Consider the following 16505-nt stretch of genomic DNA (forward strand, 5'->3'; position numbering starts at 1 on the left):
GACCAAAGGACGAGTCCGAATTATCCGATTTTCTGAATTAACAAGGGTCGAATGAATGAGGTTTTAGTACTGTATATACTTTGATTTAAGTACACGTTGAAGAACCCTAGGTGGTCAAAATTAATTCGCATTTGTCAGCTATGGTGTACCTCATAATCAGATCACGGTTTTGGTACGTAATACCCTAGAATATTTTTTTCATTTCACTGTGTACTTTTGTTCCTATTTCCTTGGGCACAGTCCCATCAAACTCAAGCTTTTAAAGAGAAGCTTTCTTTGCCTTTTACTTCGATTTTGCTGCTGCTGCTGGCTGCTGTCTTGCTGAATAGCTCTTGCCGAATGTGTGGGTCATATTGAAAGTAATGTCGACATTGTGCCATTGTTATTCGATTGGCTGGTACCGGACGTTTGTGAAGAAACACTGCATAAAAGTGCAAATCGAGGTGGCCTGCAGTGGCAGGCGTTGCACGTAAGCGTGGACATTGAGCTCCAATGCAAACATGCCGTAATGTCATCATCTTTCCACCATTTTCACTCTGACTTCACTGCGTTATATTGTCATCAATCCTCCATCATCATGCCCCTTTTGTTATTGCATCATCTTCACAGAGTTAGTTATGTCGTCGTCGTTCCATCTTGTCATTTTGTCATAGTGATTCCAATGTCGTCCTCCCATTGTCATCATGTCTTTGTCATCACAATTCCACCGTCGCAATGCGTCGTAATTCTACCTTCGTCATCCCATTGTCGTCATTTTATGGTTTGCATTCCAGCTTCATATCCTATTGTTGTGCCATCGTCTGCATTTTAGTGGTTACTCCCTTCGTCACACTGTCATCAGTAAAGGCCGGATCTTTAGGCAGTAAAAAAGCGCGTTTTAGGCGACAAAAATAGGCAGGCAAAACAATGTTTTAGGCCTCCAATGTCGTAAATATAGGCACAATAAATTTTTATATAAATGCATATAATTTCAAACGAAGACGTGCGCGACTTGTATCTGTGACAGGAAAACAAGAAATGTTATTATGATGGCACAAATGCGCCGAAAGTTGAACATAGCCGTGCAATTGTCCCATAAAACTGCTGGACTAATGACGATCAATTGGCTTAATTCAACAAGCACACTGCTCATATTCATGTTCAATGGCCACTGTACTCGAGCATCTCATTTAGTAAAACAGGCATGAAAAAGAATACTTGAAAGCTGGGACTACTGGTTAAAAAAAGCGCTACTTTATGTCTGCCTTATGCAATAAAATTAAGATACACTAAAAACAGACAAATTACAGATGCAAGATAGACTACGATTAATTAAGAAGTTAACGTGTTCTTACAGTAGGACTCTTTGGTACAACTCTGGCAATATTCTCATGTACAATGACATTATCCGAATTGTACACGCAACACGTCCCAACACTGCCAAATACACTTGCGCCCATTTGATGTGCACATGTTTGAAGAAATCTATTTGGAAAGCACGCGGAACGTAATCTAAGAATCACTGTGAAGATTGTAGAAACAATAGCAAACTACCACCATCTCCAGATTTTTAAATTAAAAATTGTGCCTCTTGTCACTTGGCATCTTGTACGCCGAGAAGGCACGCTCAATGGCGGTGAACACCTTACAAAGTAAATTACAAACAAAACAATGCACATCACATTTTTCTTCGTTTTCTCTTCTCTCCTTTCCCCTGACGGCCCTCCGCGGTTTCGCATTTGCCAACCGCTCGCGCCATGTCAGCGCGGCGGCGTATACTGGCCGGTGCGTCCCATTTCACTGCTGCTAGCATTTTTTTTCCGGGAGTCGGTCGAACTAGAGGACTAGGTTGAACCCCATAGAGTTCCGAACAATGTTGCCCTGTAACATGAATAACAATCTCTAACTGCACTCGAAAGCGAAACTTGAGGCTAAATTGTGTTCATATAGGCGCCAATATTTAAAATAGGCATTTATAGGCATTTAGGCACAAACGCCAAAATGGGCATTTATAGGCACTATAAAAACACTATAAAGGCCCTTCTTAACCTCTAATTCATGCTCATATATAAAAGTGGGGTGATAGGAGTGCAAGGAACAAAAAAGGCATTTGCCTAAAATCCGGTCTCTAGTCATCAGTCAGTCGTCCTCATGTCAATTTTTGTCATTGCACAGTGCTCCCACTCCTGCGCCAAATGCGCCAGATTGCGCCATACGAGATTTCCTATGCCATCCTGATAAAAATACATGATTTTGCGCCGAAGTGCACAAAAATTAGCGCCTACCATTACATGTGTGGCTGCAGTGACTCGCAGACGTGCGTAGCGCGCATGACTAAAGCGGCTTCATAAATCGAACGGTGACCGATAATTCGGGCTCGATGGAGACCGCCTAAAAGTACAAATAATTGGGAGCCGGAAATATCCGCATTCGCCAGAAAATAACTGGATTTATTCCGCCAGTGGCTAAAAAAAGACATTATTCCCGGTTGGCCACTTTTGGGGATACGTTCACTTTCGCAGGATTTCACGTCGCTAGTATCAGCGTTGGCATAGGTGGTAGTGTGCCAGGAACGCTATCATCCGTCGACGTGTCTAGTGCTAGTCGCGTGAAATGTCGCGAAAGTGAAAGTATCCCGGAAAGGGATCGTGCAAAAATAAAGCCATAGTTTGTCAACGCGGTCCTGCGCGCACGTACGCTTGCCTACGATCTGGTCAGTCCGTATCTCTACCATTGTTATGCTGTCGCCACAAATAGATGAAAGTACAATTAATGCGTGCACCGAATCTTCAACCTTTGGCAACAGGACCGCAATTTTGTAGCGATACCTTTTCCGCTGCCGCTCCTTGCGCTTCGTCATTGGTATAAGAGCGGCGCTCCGCCTGCGTTATATGGTATCAGCCGGCAGAGAATGGTAGATGATAAGGGCGGCATATAGAATCGAGTGGAATTAAAGCCCCTATATCTAAAAAGTAGCGCCATTCTTAGATCTTGCCGCCTATGCGCTCACCCCGGCGTTTCCTCCTCGCCGCCTCCTGTCGCCCCAGCCTCCTCCACTCCCCCATTGGCCAATCCATGTCACGTGGAAGCACGCGTTACGCTTTTGTATATTTTTTTCTTTCCAGCGCGCTCCGACCACCATTGTCGGGCCTGTACGACGAAACTGCTGTACACACAAACGGATCAAATGTGTTAGGGACAAGAACTTCGTTGTGATGGCATGCTGCTGCGCCTTCAGTTGCCGCAACCGACAAGGCGAGGGCAAAAGGCTTTTTTTGTTTACCATTTGGGGAGTGCAAACACTTGCTGCACACTTGGTATTTGCGCCGTCTCGCATTGTCGCGTTACTAATTCCAAAACGGCATTAAGGCCATTTACTGACTGACGAAGCAAAATTGCGCCTCAAAAACTTCTCCGCAGGGCGCGATCGAAGTTCTCAGCGGATTTCCTCTGGTAGCGCGTTAGCTGTCTGCCACGGCAGGCCTGACGTAGGTGGCGCCACTGTCGAGATTGCGCCTCGATTGCGCGACAGTGGAACAGAGGAGGAGGGAAGTGGTTGGCGCTACTTTTTATATATAGGGGTTTTAAATGGAATGCATGGCTACAAAACCACCGCGCAGGAGTCGACCACACTATCATAGCCGAATGACGGCGTTTTTTTTTTTAAACAGTCACTGTCCTCGTCGGTGGAGACATCGAGGGTGTAATCGGCGCTGGTTAAACAACATAAGTCGCCGCGACCGTGTCACTAGTTAACACGTCAATGAATAAACGGTGGACGTATGGAGTCAACCCGAATGCACTCCCGAATGGCTTGCCGGAGTTCGCTTACACGATGGTTTGGGCGCGGTCGGTGCTGGATTCACTAGGCTTCGCTAGTTTCGGTTTCCAGCAGGTGTCGGCAACATGGCTGACCACCATGCTGCGGCGATGCCAGTGACGTATCAACGCCAAAATATTGCTATTTCCGCTCAACTCGAGTGCTTACCGAGGCCGCTGCTACCAGACGGCCAAATTAGCACGCAGTCGTGCAGGCAGAGTCCGAATTATATAGAATGGCGCACCTTAAGGTGTCTGAAATTTCGGTCATACTTTAAATTTATGGGCCAGTGATGGTGTCTCAAAGTAGTCTGAATAATTGAGCTTGTTTGAATTGCTGGTCTCGAAATAATCGGTCGACGCCAGTTATGAATCGACCAGTTGCCGAACAGAGGCTTCAGCTTTACGAGGAAAAATAGACGGTTCAAAAGTACCTGCTGTCGTTTGAAGCAATGACTGAGCGTTACGAGGGGCTCATCAAGGCTGGCCTAGCTCAGAAAAGAATTGATGACATTGTCTGGCCAGGTGTTTCTGACTGATGCTAGAGCCTTGCTGAAAACATAACAAAGTGTCAGCTGTCAATGAAAAAATCATACGATATAAAAGGCAACATCTGAGCAGCTTCACTAAACTTGAAATAAACTAATTACAGCACACTGTGTGAACAGGTTTGTTGTCTTCATTTAAATTAAAGCGAAACTCATGTATTTAGAGGCAGAGCAACACTGTTTTACAAGCAAGCAAATACTTTCTGGAATAACGCTTGTCTATTTTAAGTGTTTGAAATAGCTTTGGACGTGTCCAGCATCTGGCATTTATTAGTTCCAAAGTGCTTTGGAATCTGTATCTGGATGCTGGAAACTGCTCCAAAATTAAGGATTTTGCTGCTTAAAAAATTGCTCCAAATCTCAGTTCATCAGTGGCAGCACTGATTGCATCATCATCTTTACATCTTTGTTGAGTCTCAAAAATCATTCCACCTTTGTCATCCCATTGTCGTCATGAGATGGTCTACATTACAGCTTCGTCATCCCATTGTTATCATGCCACTCTCTACATTCCTGCTCTGTCATTCCCTTCGTCACAATGTTGTCATCATGCCGTCATAGTCATGCCATCGGCATGATCAGTCCAGCGTCATCTCATGGTCGTCATGCCGCAGTTATGGTTGTTCCATTGTAACCATTATGTTGTAGTGATTCCAGTGTTGTCATGATGCTATGTGCACGCTATTGTCGTCATTCCAGCATTGTCATACCGTTGTTGGTATGACATTCCATCAACATTCCAGCTCCATCATTCCCTTTGTCACACTGTCGCTGTCATATCAGTGGCATCATTTCATCTTGAGCATCACGTTGTCAAGCAATCGTAATCATACCAGCGTTGTCATCCCATTGTCATCATTTTGTCGTCGTTATGCAGTTGACGTCATGTTGTTGTTGCCTTCTCATCGTCACCATTCCATTGTTGTGATTCCTTTGTCCTCACTCTGTCATCATGCCATTGTCGTTATTGCATTGTGGTTGTTGCATCGTCATTTTGTCATGGCGATTCCAGTGTCGTCATGCCATTGTAGTCACACAGTCATTTCATCGTGGTCAGTGCTTCATTGTCATGCTTGGCATGTGCATGATGAACCACAACACGTTCATGTTGAGTGACGGGGTTTCCAATGAAAATGTATTTAACTCGCTTGTAATCTGTACTTGCAGATGGTCGCTAAGCAGGAACAGCCTTCTGTTCATGCCAATGACAGCTTCACTTTAACCGATTCCCACGGCATGTGGAATCCACATTCTTACTGTAGTAAGCAACACAGTGTATGTCAGATGTTTCTTTCAAACTGGAATCTCTTGACCTATGATTGCAATGCCAGTTTTTATTATTCTTCACTGAAAGAAAATCAATTTGTTTTTATTTTTATAATGTCTCTGACCGTAGGGGAACTTGCCTGTTGTTGAAAAGACTGGTGTTAATGCATTTGGCGAGGAAACAATGTTCAAGCTTCTCATATTAGCAGCTAAGGCTACATACATATCCTTCTGGTGTTCAAAATTGAAAACTGTTCTGTTGTAACTGAAGCACATATGAAATATGAGGGACAGCTGAAATTAAGCTCCTGTGCAGCTAGTATCGTGGGTAGCAGCATTCTATGTTGCTACACAATAGTTTTTGAGTACCTTGTACACTTTAGTATATTTCCTAGTTTTCTGCAAAGGTACGCCATCTTGTGATCCCTAAATGTGTGGGAAAGCCAATTCTCATGTTTGCCTGAGCCAGGCTAACAAGTTTCAAAAGAATTTTCAGTGCTTTATTCTTTACTGTAGCTATTATGAGGCCCAGACAGCACTTAATGATCATACAAATTAAATTTGCCTCCTTTCCTTGGAAACAGTGTGCGACAAGATTGAGCTGCATATAGCATGTGCTACACAGAAAAATGTCTCTGCAGCAGCAGTGTCCTTTATCTTGCAACAGATGGGACAACTACCCATTGCAACAGCGTTTTTGTTGGTTATGCTTCCCTGTCATCGTGCTTCAGTATACACTGTATAGAACATGCAAACACAGCAATTATATGTAAAATAATTTCAAGCAAGTGTGCTTGCAATAGTCATCTCTGTGCTAATTACACCGGAAGAAAATCATTCTAGAAGAAACATTTGTATATTTGCCCCTAATAGGTGATACAATGATCAGACAGTTCTAGTTTTGCACAGCACATCACCTAAAATACTGTGAACTCTATGGCAAGACCATTGTGGCATGAGTGAATATGACGAGCAGGAATTCAAGTGTTTGTACTCTCAGCAGTGCTGCTACTATTCTGTTTGCTTCACTGCTGAACTTTGCCACATAACTCTGGCCTTGCACTGGAGCCAGACTTCAAAACTCTAGTATACGTAACTTTAGTGCACCCCATCGAATAGTACCATCTGCTATTAAACTGTTACCATGTTGTGTTATCAACATCCAAATTAATGTTGTGCCGAATGAAATAATAATGAAAGCTAGTATGACTAGCAGCGTCAATGGTTCGTACATTTAGCGCCTTTATACCTTTTTTTCCTTATGTATAATTGCTTAATTTTTTTTCTTCAGGCTTTACATTTGTGTGTGACACATGCCAGCTTTCTTACTGCTTGCCAGGCACATGAACAGTGTGGAAGACTGTGTGCTTTATTCTGATGCTGGTATCATTTACCTCTAATGTGATTGCAGGCCTTACAGGATTGTATTCTGGCCCAGCAAACAGTCATAAGCCAGGCCACCCAGGCACTGAACCTCTGCCAAGCATCGGCAGAGTTCCTTGGCTCTTCTGAGCAGGTTGAAGGGGAGAAACTGCTGCTGATTGCAAGTATGTGTGGACACCAGCTATTCACATATTACTAGTTGCATATCAGCTGTTTTAACCAACACTAAGGGAAAACATTATGCCAAGCTAAATTGGACTCCAGAATCTCTGAGGGCAGTAGTACACAGCTGAACATTATTTCCAAAAAAGCTGGCACGGTGCAGGAATCTTGTGCTGATGTGTGGACGATACATCTTGATCCATTCCTCAGACAATCGGTTATTTCCATGAAATGCTCTGTATTCAGACCTTGCTAAGGCACCACTCTGTGCAGAACTTTTGGGGAGATAATGTATCAATCTAGTGAGACATATTTACTAGGGGTGTGTGAATACCGAATAATAGATTTTGAATAGAATATTGAATCGAGTCAACAAAAAAAAAGCCAAATATCAAATAGCAGGAAATTTATCACAAGTGTTAACGCCTGCAAATTTTGGGTAAGAAACCACGGTGCTGCACATGCTCGTTAGTCTCCTAGCATTGCAAAACAAAAATGTAGCAAGCTGTCAGTTACTTAGATACATAGAAATGAAGATACAGTATAGACCACTTATAACGTAACCGCTTATAGTGCAGGACCGGATATAGTGCGGTCTTTTCAGGCTCCCGTTAATTTTCCCATAGCATTCCTTGCATACACGTATCGCTTATAGTGCAGTTGCGGGAACCGAAATACCGGTTACATTGCGGCTGCCTGGCAGTACGGAAGTCAGCGAAGACGGCGAATGCTTCCCTCAAACGGGCGCCCCAAGGAGTGCTCGAGGAAGAAAGAGAGACAAAGTGGAGGAGAAGGGCACGTGGTGCGAACGAACAGCCAGTGAGAGAAGGGCACGTGGTGCGAACGAACAGCCAGTGAGGCTGAAACCAGAATCTTGAGTGCGAGTCGAGAAATATCACGGCGCGCATAGCGAGCGAGCGCCACGAAACTGCCAACGCCCGCTTCATGATAACAGCAGTAAACGAAACTTCAGGGAGCTGGCGGCGCCCGCACATCACGGCGAAGGGGGCACGCGGAGACCGTGGAATGTGAGGGAGGGCGGCGGGGAAGCGGATTTCGCCTTGGCAACTCCGCCGCTTCGGTGGTTCCCCTCGCCCTCCCTCGTAGCTCCCTCACTTTCGACTGTCACCGTGCGCACCCGCCGCCGTGCAGGCCTGCGCCGCCGTTCGAGCCGGCCCGTGCCAGCTCCCCGAAGTTTCGTTTTCTGCCGTTATCGGGAAGCGGGCATTTGCCGGCCTGGGACAGTGCCGCTGCTTCCCTCTGCGCCGTAGCCACAACGTGCAAGGTCAACACGTGACTAGAAAGTAGAGGTAGCATAAAGGAGAAAGAAGGGTTCACTGCCATTTTCTACACGTGGCTACGGTAGCGTGGCTGAGATGTCGGCACGTACACGCATGTTCCGGCGCAACGCAAAATCGGCGACCTTGCCATTTGAGAGAGGGTGAAATTTCAGCTGCGTTTTCTTTCTTTCTTTTTTTTTGTGTTTCGTTCGCGCGCAACATTGAGGGGTCTCTCCTAAGCTTTTACTCTATGGCGGTGGCAGAGCAATGCTGGTCAGAGGCGCTGCCGTGCGATTTGGTTCGAATTAATGAGATTCGACTAAATTGAATGCAAATGTTCTAGCCGCATTCCTCGACTGTCACATACGCGTGGCGGCTCGGCGCACATGTTTTGCATATGTGCCGGCCTTGAAAATTGTTGCTTTGGTAAGTGCGGTACCGCTTATAGTGCAGATATTTGCGACTCCGGTGACTTGCGTTATAAGCGGTCTACACTGTATACGGAACAGTCTACTCTTATTAAAGGGAATTTCACATTAGCATGCCAGCTCTGATTACAGCTGTTATAGTATACGAAGGTCTGGAAAATATTTTTTTTTTATTAATAGGATGCCTGTTAAATAGAATTAAGTGCCTTTTCCCTTGAAGCTAAAGAATTGGTGACGTAATGCTGTACTGAATATCAGTGAAGCTCTCAATTGTTTTCCTCCAAAATACGGAAAGGCTTTCTTACATTTACAGCAAGTGGGTTATCGTAAGGCCAAGCTGAGCGACAGACGAAAGTGTGCACCGGGCATCACGTGACTCAATCAGTGCTCTGTTTTGCGCGTAGCCATCGTTGTGCAGTGCTGTGCGGGTCGACCGCGGTCGGCACCGATGGTAAAGAGCAGGCACTTTTCACTGTCAAGGTCTGTGATTTGCCACCTGTCAGATTCTTAAAACTGAAGGGTCACGGCAAGTTCATGTGACACCCCCCCCCACTTCTTCACACTTGTCCGTCTGCCATCCGCACAAATGTATGTAACCGGGCTAGGGTGGCTAGCCGGGCAGTCAGCGCACTAGTCACATGACACTTTTGCGCCAGCCATGTAATCCAAAGCTAGTCTTGCAACAGGGTGCTCAAAGCTACAAAAAGACTAATGTGCGTCTGAATGTCAGGAACGAAAGGCTGCTGTACGGCGTATTGCAAAGATGGCGGCCGTCCGTGAACAACTTTGTTGCCATCCCGTACGCTCGTGCTCAGTTTGCGAGGCGGCTTGTCGCCTTTCCGAATGTTGCATGGCTACTGTGAATAAATCCTCGTCGATTTGGCACCAAACTGTAACTTTAGTCGCTGATGCCTGACGAAGCAGTGCCAATTAGGCCTGATGGCTGATGTGCTAACGGGCTGCAAGCCGTCGCAGAATGCTTGCCGCTGTGTTTGTACTGGTGGCTCATAAGTGATGAGTTTCAAGATCACGTCTACAGGTTAGATTGACGGCCGTTCCGTTGAAACGGCGTTAATTTTGTCACCGCATATCCAACACGATCTGCGTGCCTTCTGGCGGGTAATCGGCCTGATCTTCGCACATTCTTTTGCACTTTATGAAATATGCACTGCTTTTCTTGCCGTTCTCTCTGCCCACGTCGCATTATCATTTCGATCGGTTCTGTCGACCTGGACAAACCTTGCAGTGACAGAGGTGGCCTCAGTCGATGCGATTCTGTCCTGCGGATTGCAGCGTTTGGGGGTTGTGTGTGCAATCCCCGGATCGGGCTGATGTCAGAGAGCGCATTAGGCAGAAGCTGTTCCCTGCGCTGAAGAGCCAAAGTTCGCGATTGGGCCAGTCGGGGCGGGCTATCGGTTGCGTGCGCTTGGCGCTACTTTTGCGATGAAAAGAGCGAATTGAAGCGCTCACTTGCATGGCATCGAGCACGAGGGGCTCCGCAGTGCAGGGGACATGCGGTACTGCCATGGTCTCTACACCAAATATGCCAAATATTTGATAAATGGAATATTAGCTATTCGATTCGTGAATTGAAGTATTCGCACATCTCTAATACTTACCATTTAAGGAAAAATTTGTGTTGTTTATGTGTCTTTATTGGATAGATCTTGGCCAAGTATGCTGCAGAGCCTCAATCCCTGAAGAGTGTAACAAATAATTGGTTAGATTACTGTGGTGTCGCTGTCTATGGGCTGACGAAGAAGAAATCCAACCAGCCATAACCCAACGAATGATCCTCGTTTATTTTATGACACCCAATTATATACATAGGGACAACAGTTCATAAGACGTTCACAAGGTTTCCAGACGGGATACCGAAACCAAAACTAACGACACAACAATTACCTTTTAATGCGATCAGCTCAAAATGTATGCCAAGGGCAGTGCAACTTTGGACGTGAAGCAGACACTTCTCGCTTCACCAAAACCTGATTGGTAAATAGTTTTGGCTCGTGCATTAAATATGCCGGGTAGCCAAAATTAATGGAGTTGACCTGGCCCGATGTAGCTAGTGAACTTCAGAGTCAATGATTCAGATTTGTTCCAAAGTCCTGTGACTGGTCCCTTTGTTTGTGCCTATTTATACAGCCCAGAAGCGGCTGGCCTACATCAACGAAATCCAGCGGCTCAAGGTAGGAGGCGACAACCCGGCAAGCGAGCTTCCCAGGGGGTCCGTGGTGATCAAGAAGATTCAGTTTCCCATCAACAAGGACTCCCTAAAGTCTTCCAGTTAGTGTGCACACCATTCTCTCTCGGAACCTTTCATTGGCATTGGGCTCTTCTTCTGGGCGAGTTGGTATGAAGTGCATGAGGAGAGAACTGGGAGGAAACATTTGAACCAGCAAAGTTTTCTAAGGTCTTCCTTCAGGGGAGTTTTTTGGAGCGGGGCGCCATACAAAAACTTGTTAGCCTGCCCAGCTCTTGTTGGGTGGTTAGAGATTGTTCATGTTGTGGGCGAGCACTGAATCGGCATTGGCATCGAGTAGCTGAATCGGACTTATTGAAAATTTGATTTACGTTTGTGCCCCCAAAAAGGAGGTAACACTGAAAGGACAGTATTGGTGAGCATTGTCATTGGTCACCATATCTAATCCTGCAGACCAAGTTTCTCCCTTATTTATACATGCATCACTGTACATTTCAGAGCAATCGCTAAATCATCACTAAATCAAATCGTTCGTAGTTGCTAAGTCGTCACTAAATCAAATCGTGTATTCATCAATTTTGTATTCAGTGCCTCATCAAATGATGAGGCACTGAATACAAAATATGTTCTGGCTGTTAACCTGTGTGTCAAAACCATCGGAACAGAAACAGTGTTTGTTTTTTTACTTTGGTTTGCATCAACACGGTGATTGTTGCGGCAGTGATTTCAATGTTACACTGAGCTGCACTCATCTAGCCGAAGATTTAGTGCTCGGTGATGAACATTAGAGGAACAGTGACATACCGCAGAGTATGGTCAATCACACTTGTATACCTGCTAACTCTCCCGAATTTTCCGTAAGGTTTACAAATCCCGATTCATTCTACTGTTTTGTAAATGTATACAATCGAACCCACTTATAACAGTATTCAAGTGCCATGAAAATTCCATTGTTATTAGGTTACAGGCTTTCTCTGACGCCCTTGCTCGTATTTAAAACATCAAATATAGCAGAGAGACTCATCTACATCATCTTAAAGTAGGCCTTTTGTTGTGGTCCAAAATTTCGTTGCAGTTGGCCTTTAACTAGGCAGTATGGTAATCAAATGTAGTAAGTGTTTGAAAAACCTCTTTCACCATGCATTAAATTGCTTTTGTAATGGACAATTTGTATTGTGCAACATCGTTTCGCCTTTCATTCATCAACCAAATTCCAGATTACCGAATATCTGACTGTGCTCCTTGAGGATTTTTTTTTTTTTTTGTAGGGCTGCTGAGGTTATGTACTGAGTAAATTGGTTTACTAGCAAACATTGTTTCAGGGGCCAAACATTGGCTTGTTTGTGTGCAAGTCCGTTGCTGTGGTTTCATCGGTGTGTTTGATATGGTTGTGCAGGCGGTTTTGTCTACCACTTCCTGTGCATGGTTCAGTGCCGTGGAAAGGTGCATGCATCTCAGCTCATCTCAAGTGACACTGTGCTGAGCAGTGAGCAGAGCTGTCTGGAGTTTGACAATGTGATTGAATATTCCAACGTCGATGAGGACTTCCAAGTGCAGATCGACTTGTATGGACTCGTATGTACAGGATTTCTCTTTTCCCGGGGTTGTTGTATAGCAACTCTAACAAGAATGGGGACCGCAATTGCTCATGTGAAAAACTGCTAGCAATTGTAGTTTGAAAGCTTGTTGTATATAAGATCCTAGCACGTTCCAGTACAATAACAATTTCAATACATCTTCGTGTAGAAGATACAGGAATTCTTTGTTAAACTTTCTACAATATCTATCCATGGCTCTTGCTGGAATGTTCTAAGTTTTGTGTGATATGAGTTGACAAGACAAAAGCCATGATTTCATGATTTCTTGCTTAACATTAAGCTTTGTGACAGTTTCAGGGTTTATTTACATTTCTGAATCAGGTTTACATCCAAGTTTGTGCAATTGCATTAAGGCAAAAAATCTTTTTTTTTGTGTGTGCATGTTGCTATATGGCATATTATGCTTAAATGTATGGCAGGCCTTTATCGTAAAGAAATTGTACAAGTGTCTTGTGGTTAATGACTTGTGCAAATCACTTTGGGCAAAAAAAAAACTTTGCCTTTAGAAAAAGGTGTAAGGAATTGTGTTCAGGTTAAAATGCATACTATAGCATGTGTGATGCTGCCTTTGCTAAGCATTACAGACCTTAATGGGGCCTTGAATCACCCCACGGGCTTGGTGAAATAACATAGTCCACGGGAGCGTACGCTGCTGTGAACATCTCAGCCAAGTTTTGTTGTCGTACGCGGTGCATGGAGCTCGCAAGCAGAGCGCGAAGTCACTTTTCTCTCAAACGCTCTTTTCAAACAGAAGCCTGCTCCTCACTTTCTTCTGGACACTTTATTTCGTAATAAAGCGGATTCCCATACACGGCTGCTATTGGTAGCTGCGGTTGGCTACGCAGCATAGATACCGCAGCCGCCGCAGGTTGCCACCATGAGTCCACTGGCTAAGCGCACTGCGGCTCGCTGAGGACAACCGTGTTTGGCTTACATTTAGCCTGTCGTAGGCACCAAATTGGAAGTCGGGGCGTCTACATTAACATCCAAAATGAAATTTGAACTGCATGCCACGGTGGCATTTAGGAGGCAGAGAGTTGTGGCCACGCCCCACTCTGCTCTAGCCTTCACAGTGCAAGCATTGAAGGAGCGGGAGCACAGTGGAGGGCGTGTTTGATTGCCAATAACTCTGCTTCTGCTGAACGCATTGAAGTACTTTTTACGCCAAAGTATTTCTGAAATAGCCTATTTTCACTTCAAATGCCTTTCTCCACTTCGATAAAAAGTGGTTCAGGGCCCCTTTAAGAAAGCCTGAAGTGTTTTATTGAGCACAAGATACCCAGATAGCTAAAGGAACTGATTGGTGTAGTACTTAAGCCAAAAATGTCAAATTTTTATGCTTGCAATGGCCTATTTTTCTAAAACACATTAGGAATTAGTGGAGCAAGGTTGAATTAGCATAAAAAATAAATCCTTTAATTTTCAGAAAACTGTCAATCCTGTCGTACCTCATGATAAGAAGTATCACATTAAAAAGGTGAGTTTGGAACATCTTTCCTCAAAGCTACCAACTTGCTCTTGGTGCTAAAACTGTCAAGGTTGATGTATTAGCTTTGGATGATTGTGACCATTTAATTATTATGGTATATATTAGTCATTGATAGCACATTTTAGCCCCATTATGTGGGAGAAGGTCTTGCTATTTAAAGTGCAGGCTCTGTCCCTGACAGCAGATTTTGGCTGTGTCCTTGACTGACGTGAGCTAGTAGTACATACCTTTGATCCAGTATTTTGCGCAGAAAGAGAAAAACTCGTCCATTATTTTTTTTTTTTTTCCGTGTGGACGATGCAGTAACGGATCATGTTAAACTTTCTAAAATATGTCCATTTATGTTTTTGGTTCTGCATTCAGGGTGAGTTTGAATCGGCTGTATTATATAAGACCCTTTACTTTAGTTTCGGTTCCCTGCTTTGTTCTGAATGGCACACTTACTTGCCGAATTTGTTAATATTTCAGAGCATTTGTATCTTGTGTGTAAATATGAATGTATAGTTAAATGGCTTGTCTGACAATCACTCTTAACTCTAAACTAATTCCTGTGCATCTTTGAATTTCTAGGAAACAATTAAAATGAAGCTTTCGTCCCGGGGCAAAAAGACGGACAGCATATTTATGACTCCAGGTAAGAATTTTGCTTCACCTTGTTTTGCAATAAGTGTAACTCCTTTCTCATCCATTTGTGTCCTCTGTATTGCAATGACTACCGACAGTGCTCGCTTTGAAAAGTAGCTGCTTGTATGCACAAGATGGCATGCTGAATTGTTAGCAAAGTGATTCTTTTGTTGGCATGTTATGGACGGGGCCTTTCTAAAAACATGGTTTACATATAAAAGAGCCTTTGCGACTCTCTTGTATAAACCACGGCTTCCATTGTGAATTGAGTTGTGCTGGAATAACTCAGTATAATCAAATTTTCAGCACCTATATACATTTGTCTTAAGTGGTGTGGGATGACAGTTCTTTAAGTGTTCGGGTGCAAGAATTGATCGCCCGATAACCAACCAGTCCTTTGACATTGTGCTTAGTGTCTGAGGGAGATTGTTTGGAAGTAAAACAACTGTGAACACTGAACCTCATCTGCTTGTCACTCTGTTTTAAATTGTAATTTTGTGCTTCTTGAAGGCAACTTAAAATTCTGTTTATTTTTTTTTCTCGTTCTAATGTTTGACTTGTAATTTTTTTTTCTCTGTGTTTTGTATGCTTTGCTTAGTTTTCCCACTGCTGCGACAGTGCCATTTGACAATAAACAAACAGTTGTGCAACAAAAAAACATGCTTGCATCTCATAATTCTTGTGAAGTGGTTCTCTGTAGAATTGGCATTGTAAACGACTTTTGGAACATCTGCTCAAACATTAAGTATGCTTTCTATTTTTTTTTTCTTACTGCAACTGTTGCCCTCCCTACAGGAATTTCCAGTCCAGGTGGTCCCAATGCTGTGCGCACATCTTCCTTCCAGTGCCTTGGTTCTTTCGTCCTGAGCACGTCAAACTGTCACCAGAGCGTCTTTGCACTGTCCAAGGTGTGCTAACATGCACTTGTTTTGCTCTGGAAAACAGCGCATGAAAAATGACTGATCAGTCAAAAATAGAAGCAACATTTTGAGGGCTATAGCCAAAAAGGACTAAGACTAGGGACGGAGAAATTGACATGCCATGCTATCATGTTGGAAATTATTATTGTGGAGTTTATTTGCATAAATTTGTGCTCTTTGTGGGGTTGGCTTATTTGCTCTACATGACTAAGCATGATGCATTGGGAGCTGCAGCTCGGGTATAGTTCTGTTATCGGAACTGGCAGAAAATGACCTCTTTCTTTTGTAGAGACAAATTTTTCGCATGCACTTGTGTGTGGCTTGTCATTTGTGTAAAGTTTCGTGCAATGAAACTGGCCCCTTTGGTGCTGAACAATAAATTGTTCATATTGTTACGAGCCACCCATCCGGCGGATGAAGAAAACGTTTCATTTCGTTTAAAAACGGAGGCGCATACCCACGAAGACGTTGCATAGCAGACGACAAAGAGGACGACCTGTGCTCCAGCCCGCCATCTTTGTTGTTGTGGTGCCACTCGCTGTCACTGTGTAAATATTGTAGATAAACCCTTTTTGACATCTCCCCGTAACATCTTTGGTGGAGTGTGCAGGCTATCTCCAAAGGACACCACGGAACTTCGCAGAGGACATCTCGTGGGCCATACGACCATGTCGAATGAGAGGCCCGCTGACTCAGCCTCGGCTACCACAACATCGGTTGTCCTGACCCAACTCCGAGACCATGGTACCTTCTCCGGTACTGACGCCATGGATGTCGAAGACTGGTTGACTGAATATGAGCGA

The 16505-nt window shown here is 44.2% G+C and overlaps 1 protein-coding gene across 5 annotated transcripts in view; it reads left to right on the forward strand.

The window, feature by feature from the left end:
- The window catches only part of LOC119441730 (anillin-like), a 75086-nt gene that overhangs the window by 37596 nt on the left and 20985 nt on the right, over positions 1–16505 (forward strand). For all 5 annotated transcript variants that reach the window (XM_037706337.2, XM_037706332.2, XM_037706336.2 and 2 more), the window contains 6 exons: positions 7024–7159; positions 11014–11154; positions 12468–12646; positions 14096–14146; positions 14729–14792; positions 15578–15690. In XM_037706337.2, coding sequence (XP_037562265.1) covers positions 7024–7159; positions 11014–11154; positions 12468–12646; positions 14096–14146; positions 14729–14792; positions 15578–15690 — 684 coding nt within the window. The remainder of the gene's footprint in view (positions 1–7023; positions 7160–11013; positions 11155–12467; positions 12647–14095; positions 14147–14728; positions 14793–15577; positions 15691–16505) is intronic.

The sequence above is a fragment of the Dermacentor silvarum genome, chromosome 2, assembly GCF_013339745.2.
Source record: "Dermacentor silvarum isolate Dsil-2018 chromosome 2, BIME_Dsil_1.4, whole genome shotgun sequence".
NCBI classification, from domain to species: domain Eukaryota; kingdom Metazoa; phylum Arthropoda; class Arachnida; order Ixodida; family Ixodidae; genus Dermacentor; species Dermacentor silvarum.